At 37.3% G+C, this 7,736-nt stretch overlaps 1 protein-coding gene across 1 annotated transcript; it reads right to left on the bottom strand.

Annotated features, from left to right (window-relative positions):
• LOC18610329 (probable protein S-acyltransferase 22) lies at positions 490–6,628 on the bottom strand. The gene is made up of 9 exons (XM_018115848.1): positions 6,056–6,628; positions 5,821–5,934; positions 3,731–4,135; positions 3,209–3,277; positions 3,050–3,121; positions 2,488–2,616; positions 2,182–2,262; positions 1,830–2,018; positions 490–1,708 (listed from the first exon to the last, which is right to left on the bottom strand). Exons 1-9 carry the CDS (start codon positions 6,095–6,097, stop codon positions 926–928), a joined length of 1,884 nt encoding a protein of 627 aa, XP_017971337.1. The 5' UTR covers positions 6,098–6,628; the 3' UTR covers positions 490–925.

The following is a 7,736-nucleotide window of genomic DNA, read 5'->3' as shown; positions in this document are numbered from 1 at the left end:
AGTACATGTGGGATACTAAGCTGCTGTCTTGGTCAGTTTGCATTCTTAAAAGTGGCTCATCATCCAAGGCTTGTTTAACTTTACTTTCTGAAGATTGCAACTCCCTCCTTTGTTCAATCTTTCACAATCGAACTAGTAGCTTAGTTTGGTTTGTTTACAGCAACTAGACATAACGTTTAAGTAGCGGAAAATTGGGATCCCAAAACAGGGCCATCGCCTGTTTATGCTTTGGGTTCATGTTTTAGGTGAGCTTGCGGTGTATACTAGCTGATCCATTTTCAGGAGCTAACGTATTGCTGGAAGAATGCTAACGAACATAAAGTGGATTAACATGAGAGAGTAACCTGATTGGTAGCTTGGTTGCAGTACTCCCATGGGCCTCATGAACAAAAGCCTATTTTAACTTTTAACTTCAAACCTCAAGAGCTCATAAGGGAAGATGGGAAGATAAAAATGCTAGACAGAATGAAAATGGTAAAGAGTTAGGACTGCTTGCAAGGGCACATACTTAAGAAGAGAGGAGAGATGTAACATGGACTATCCGTAAATTTTTCACTTTTTTTTTTCAGAAACTGAGGAGATGCTTAAGGGAGGTCCATTAGGAATCACTTTTTTACCAAAACCCACACTGAAGTACAATGGAGTATTATACCCAGTACGTAGCCAAAACCTTTCCTTCTTGCCATCCCCAATGCAAGTTACCAAAGGACTGACTTGATTGAAACTCCCGTAGATAGTGTTGCCTCGACGGAAATCAGAGTTGTCTTTACAGCCGTTGTCATCTCTTCCCCATTAGGCTAGGCCCTGAGTTGAAGATCTCAAACGCAATATTCAAAATTCCAAATCAATTGAATGAGGACCTCACTAAGTACACGAAATTCTTGGGCCCATAAAATTAAAGAATGAACTTTTTAACCACAATCAGTCATAGCATTCTAATATTAGCCTGGCTGGATGAAGATGGTGCTTTTAGTTTAACGACCGTCTCATCCTGTTCAGAACCAAAGAGAACATTGCTCCAGTTTGTTGATCTCTGGACAATCCTGGAAGGAACTCGATCACTATCTTCCCCACCAGACGCTTCATACCCATCACTAGTAGACCTTGACAATGGAAATCCCTTCAGAGCAGCCATATTGACAGCAGGTAAACCTGTTAGCCGTCTTGATTCTTCAGCTCCTGATGAGGAGACCCGAAATGGATGAATATCAGGTGAGTCCAAACTGCTCTCAGGTGAAGATGCAACAATCCCAACGGAGCTTGACATTGCTCGGCTTGTTTGGAAAGCACTTCGTGCTTCCATTTGAAGAGGTGCCAAACTACTTGATGTGTCATTCAAACCTTTTTCAGCAGCTTTAGCAGAAATGTTCATTAAGGGGTCCAGGGGTAGGTCAGCTGGAAGACGCACCCGCTTAGATGCTCGTCTTCTGTTGCCATCAGGCCTTGGGAACATTCGCCGGCCACTGCTGCCAAAGCTGCTGTCTGCCTCTAGCCCAAAAGGGGCTTCATGTCTCACCACAGGCCGCAGGATTTTGGACTTTTTCCTTGCTTCAGCTGCGGCTTTTGAAACATCTTCTGCATTTAACCGTGCCAACGTCCATGGACTGATCTTAACTGCTCCTGGGTTCTTCTTCTTAAATGGTTCTTCCCCTACCATCTTTTTCCCAAATGAACTCACAGATCCAGTATCGGGAGGAACAACATCAAACTAGCAACAACGATACAACAGCTCTCAGCTTCATCAATTCAGGAATACTAAACTAATTGTATAATGTACAATTCATATCCATATTGAAATCTCTTGCAGAAGAAGGGTTCATCAAAATTACCTGATCTTCAAGGAAGAGGCGCGGGGGTGTACACCATGCACCCCTGTGAAAAGTAGAAAAGGAGCTAGCACTACTTAATCCAGTAAGTGAGCTGGCAGGTGACATTTGCGGACTCTGCTGACCACCAACTCCTTGTTGCTCTTGCTCCTGCTCCCGTAAGGCTATAATGTAATCATATGTGCTGATTCCCTGAGGCACATTCAGGAATCACCTAATTAGCTAGTTAGCCTTTCTTTACTTTCTAATACTCATTAGGATTTGACTTATGTAGGATAAATCAGGAAGAAATTCTTCCATTAGAGTATTTAACAGAAACATCCTTCACATGGCAGATAAATTTTAGCAAGCTTACCTTCTTTATAAGTAGAATGTGAAAGAAGAAAAGCTGTGCAAGAGGTAATGTTGCGATCATGGCCAAAATGGTGCACAATGCCTGTAACAGTTAGAAATTATGCTACGTTAGCCTAATGTTTTAAATTGAAGGTTGCTACTCTTTTGTATTTTTTTTTTCTTGATCTCCTAAATTCTATAGAAAGCTAAAAAGATCCTTCAGAATCTACTAATATATAGAATTGAACAGTACCAGTGAAAGTCAATTAAGTAAAAGAGAAATGAGGAGGAAAATAAGGATTGACATAAGTATAAACAGAATACTTACAACCACAATAACAAATGGAACCAAAGAGAAACTGCTTCCTAACTTTGATGAGATATCCACAGAAAACTGCTTCCGCTCAATGAAACAGCAGATAAGTACAAGGATTCCAGTCGACCATTGTAAAATAAGCTGCAATCTCAAGCCCAAGGTGGACAAACCATGTATATACCTGTCAATATTCAATTAAAATGAAAATGACTAGAAAATAAACAGCTTACTCTGGGTTTCTTCATTTCTGGCAACCGCGGAATCATAGCAGCAATCTCAGGATGTTATACGGTATTATTTATGTATTTGGCATTTGATTGGAAGATAGGTGACAAGATAATAGAGGCTAACTGTAAGGTCCAAATTGAGTAACAGGACATTGCTTATTCATTCTTAGAATGCTGAGGATAAGAAGCTTAGTGTTCTAGTTCTCAATGATCAGGATCTGAGAGGCTTCTCAGGAAGAGGTTGGCTATAAAGGAATCTGGGATCTCAAAGCAATACACAGTATTACAGGATGTAATACGATGATTCAGATCTGATCTGTAAACGGAAGATGGAGACTTGTGCTTACCAATAGAAGAGCAGAAACCATGAGAGTGAAAAATTGTCGGTAGTTCCTTTTTCCTATGCAGTTGTTCAGCCACTACAAAAACCAAGGGAATAAAAGAAGCATTAGCAGAACCATTAATAAAGTGGGAAAAAGTTCCAACAAATGAAGATCCAGCAGTACCCTGCAGTGATGATCGAAACGGTCAACACATTTGTCACAGACTCTGCAGTGCTTGCTATATTTGAAGACCTGCCAACGATAATAATAAATAAATATGATAAATATTTGGAGGTGAATATTTTGTTCCCTCTGTTTATGCAATTCCATTACATTTCAAAAATAATAATAAAAAAAACTAAATTTGATAAATATAAACTATGAATGATGTCAAAACACAAAGCAATATCATAAATCTTATTATCAGCATAAGACCAATGCAAGATCCATGAGCCTCAAAACCATTATCTTTTAATTTGATCAAGTAAAGCATGTTTCATTCCAGGATACCCTTTCCCATCAAATTCTTCTGGCACACAATTTCAATAAAATTCAAACAGGCACAGTTGACTTCTGAACACCAGACCATTAATATGACAATCTTGAGATTATGGAGCTATTATTTTCCCTCTTAAGCTATGTCATGTCAACATTGAGAACATAATCTGATAAATTGAACTTTATGGGTTTTAGATGCTTTTGTACCTCAACTTCACACAAACTGCAATAGAACATGCCATCTTCACTCATATGTTGCTCAGAAGATTCTTCATTTGAGCTAGAGCATTTGCAGATAAAAGCACAAGGAGAGAAAATCCATAGCAAACAAGATGATTGCTCTGATGAAGCCTTGTTTCCCTCAATTTCAACACCTTTGTCTTTCACGGTTTCATCTGTACCTGCTGCATCCTTATCCAGAGGTTTTCCTCCAGCAGAAGTAGTATTATGATCATGCATGGATGCAGTTGAATCCCCACCTAATTTAGAGTCCTTAGCTCCAGAATACTTTCCATTATTGGGAATTTTGAGATACTTTTTAGATTTAAAAACTCCAGGGTCTGCAGGATCCGCCGCGGCACACCAAATATATAGGCCAAAACAACACATAATCTAAAAAGAAATACTGTTACTAAAGCTCCAAGTTGATAAGGACACATCAAATACAATAAAAGAAAGAAGCACAATGGGTGCCATATATAACTTCTATCATATACAGCATTATAAAACTGTTAATTATAACGTGTGGACAAGACTAGAAAATGACTCAACCGTGCATACTCACATAGAATTATAGTACTAATTATGACTTGTAGACAAGACTTGGGAAATGACTCAACCATGCATACTTGATACATAGAAATTGCTAGCATAATTTATGACCTCCCCAAATGCACTTCAAACCATGCATTAAATCTAAACTAAAAAGTTATGCTAAAGCCCATGACTTGAGCCTAATGTTACAATTGTAATCATCTAAAGTGCCAACACTATACTTTAAACAGCATATTGTTGAGTTCAAAAAAATCTAATTTCAACAGACTAACTTGAGATCTGCATAGGATTTCCTGTCCCAGAAAATCACCAACCAGAGTTCGCCTGAGCTAGATCAAATTAGGCCATGTGCAACTGCAGCACATTATATGAGCATGCGATAATTGAGAAGGGAAGTTCATTTATGTTCAAAAATAGCCATGTTTAATCTAACTACACTCTTCACTACTATTACTCAGATGTTGATACTCAAGAAAGAACACTTCACTAGTTTCAGTTGACCAAATTTTTGTCAGCAGATATTATCAGCTATTATTGTACAGTTTCTTCGAATTCAGGCCTCAGGATAATTTGATTGAAAATTTCTGCCAATTGGGTTTTTAATTAAAGTACTGAGTTAATGGCCATTTGTGTAAAGTATTTCTTGAAGAGAGAGTACAACACGCTTTAGATGTGTCACTAAGTAACCCAATCCACTCCTAGACAAGACTTGGACCCAAGTCCTTGAGTACCTTATAATGTAATGAGAATTAAAAATTAAAGGTCTTAAGTTTTTAGATCTCTCTGTTTGCTGTGATAACAGTTTAGTAGTTCATGATTTAACATTTTACAATGATAATATAAATTATTTACTTATTTGGACACTGCACCTTTTAGATTTTAATGGTAATACAACCAAAGATTCCAGTAGCAAAACAAAGTTAGGATTTTCTCCTGGGTTCAACGGACCACCACGAAAGAGGCAAACTTAATGAGCATTTTGAAACTTAAGGCTGTTCTAATGAAGGAATACAGGTTTTTCCAGGAAGATCCAATTGTTCTTAACTTCTTCCTTAAAGGTATTCAACATCAATAACTTAAACTATTTTGTCCAAGAAAACATAAGTCCAAAGGCAAAGAGGCTACCATCGACTCTTAATCAGAAGAAATTTAAATGTACAGTCTTTTCATCAAATCAAGCAAGCAACAAGTACTCTTTTAATGGACAAACGAAATTAGAAATTCTTTTACAGAATCAGTGCCTCCTAAAAGGAACAGTAGCAAAAAGACAAGCAGCACATTAGCCCTTATCAGCTAAAGTGACAGGTTGATGATATGCTTGAGAGAGTCTACTAAGATAAAACTACCAAAAGAAAAAACATGACTCAGAAAAGAAAGGGACCCTTAGATTGGAGAAAATTATCAGAGTGATAAAAATAAACACATGAATCAGAGACCAACAAGCAAAGAAAACACAGATCTCAGTTCTTCCACCCACAAAAAAAAATGTAAAAAAATAAAAGGAAAATGTTGAAATGGCTTACAAGTGGAGTATAGATTCCCATCACAATATATTGAAACATCTTCTTCCCAACAAAAGGAGCAAAGAACACATAGAAAGCAAATCCAAGTGCCAAGAACACAGCAACAGCCACCACCTTCACACAGACAAGGAAAAAGGATGAAACTTTGCTCAGCACCCAGAGTTGAAACAACAAAAAAAGGCTCAAATTTACATATTAGGAACAGAAACAACGAAAGGAACCCAAAAGAAAAAACCTGGAGTGGATGATAAGGAAGCTGCCATCCGTGCTTCCTCATTTCCTGTTCAAATGTTGCAGCCCCAGAAAAAAGCACCAAAAAAAAAGAGAAACAGGGAAGGAAGAAAAAAAAAAGAGAGAATGTGTCTGAGACAAGAAAATAAAAATATTGGGTGTTTTTTCTTTCCAGCTGGTTTTGCCTATACTTATTTTCTTACGCTTTCCCTCATTTTCCGGGGAAAATAAAGATCACTCATTTCACTACACCAACCAAACAAAAGCAGCATTTCCCATTTTTTTTTATTTTCACGGGTCTAATCAGAAAACAAAAAATGGGAAGAGTAAAAATACGAAGAAGAACAAAAAAGAACAAGGAAGCTGAAGAAGATAGGTTTGGACAGCGAGGAAGCCTTTGTCTGGTTCACTCAATCATAGCCCTGCCTCATGCAAAGAAAGAGAAGGGAGAAAAAAATATATGTGAAGAAAAAACAAGGCCTACTCTGGGGTTTGGGTTTTTCTTTGTTTCTTTTTGTAAAGCTTTTTCCTTGGCCAAAGATCTGTCCCAAAGCTCACAACTGTAACAATAAGAAAGAGAAAGTGAGTTAGAGAGAGAGAGTGTCTCTGGTTTTCTTTTCATGCCCATAATTACCTCCCAACCCAAGCTTTTACTTTTCTTTTGTTTTTCTTGTTTCTAGTGTTTACCTTTTTCACTGGGGCAAATCATGTGTCACAGGCCCAGTGCAACAGGCAGTTGTTTGGGTTGCACCTTTTGTGATTGCCTTCACCAACCCTTTGTCTTAAAATTCTTTCATCAACTTGACACTCATTTATCCATTGAATTAACTTTGTTATTGATTATCTGTTACATTGTTAAACAGAACAGATGACCCACCCCAATTTTTCTTTTGTAATTTGACTAGGGGAGGAGAGTATTCTTTTGCAGAAAGTAATTGGCACAATGAAGATGAAATGGTGGAGGCAACCCCACAATTCTTTAATGGCATTTCCTGCTTTGAAGCTCATGTACCTATCATTACCTCATGGCATCCTTTTTTTGGGATGAGACTTGATAACCTCATTGGGATTACTGTACACAAACACCTACTAATATTAACTGTTTCTCTGTTTCAAATTCTTTTCAATTCTTTTTTTTTAATTAAGGTGGAGTAGTTGATGGCTAGGGGGAAAATTGAAATTTTGTATTACAAAACCAAGCCATGTGCTCAACCTCTAACCCCTATAACTCTACGAGAAGGTTGATGATGGAAAATTTCAAATTGAAATATTTCAAAAAATTTCAAATAATTAATATCAAAATCGACCGTGCGCATTAATAATGTATCATTGAAGACAGCAAAAATCTTAACAATATAACGGTTGTAATTAATTGAACTATAATACTATATTATATACAAAATAACAAGATGTGCTGCAAACTTGTGCATGAAGGTGAATAATTCATGCATGAAAACTAGTTTTGATGGTAAAAAAAGACTGAATTAACATGTTTATTTGATTTCTATTCTTGAAACTAAATTTTTTGTTGATGGGGGTAAAGAAAAGATAGGGCTGCTGCTGCGGCTGGTGGAAGAATGAAAACTGTTGGTTGGTTTATTGAGGGAAGGTGGTAAAGTTAGAAACTTTAGGATTGAGAGGTTACGTTAGATTCTATCCTGTTAACGGCAAAAGGGGAAGGAGAG

The sequence above is a fragment of the Theobroma cacao genome, chromosome 2 (genome assembly GCF_000208745.1).
Source record: "Theobroma cacao cultivar B97-61/B2 chromosome 2, Criollo_cocoa_genome_V2, whole genome shotgun sequence".
In the NCBI taxonomy this organism is placed as follows: Eukaryota; Viridiplantae; Streptophyta; class Magnoliopsida; order Malvales; family Malvaceae; genus Theobroma; species Theobroma cacao.
The sequence above is the reverse complement of the archived record's forward strand: the minus strand, read 5'-3'. Positions and strand labels throughout refer to the sequence as shown.

What these genes read in the sequence shown, in the direction of transcription:
- LOC18610329 (XM_018115848.1), bottom strand. Translation starts at nt 6,097, where the DNA reads ATGAGGAAGCACGGATGGCAGCTTCCTTATCATCCACTCCAG. An exon ending in TTCCTTATCATCCACTCCAG is followed by an intron (nt 5,935 to 6,055) that starts GTTTTTTCTTTT and finishes GTCTGTGTGAAG; the next exon opens with GTGGTGGCTGTTGCTGTGTT. An exon ending in TGGTTTCTGCTCTTCTATTG is followed by an intron (nt 2,617 to 3,049) that starts GTAAGCACAAGT and finishes TTGAGATTGCAG; the next exon opens with CTTATTTTACAATGGTCGAC.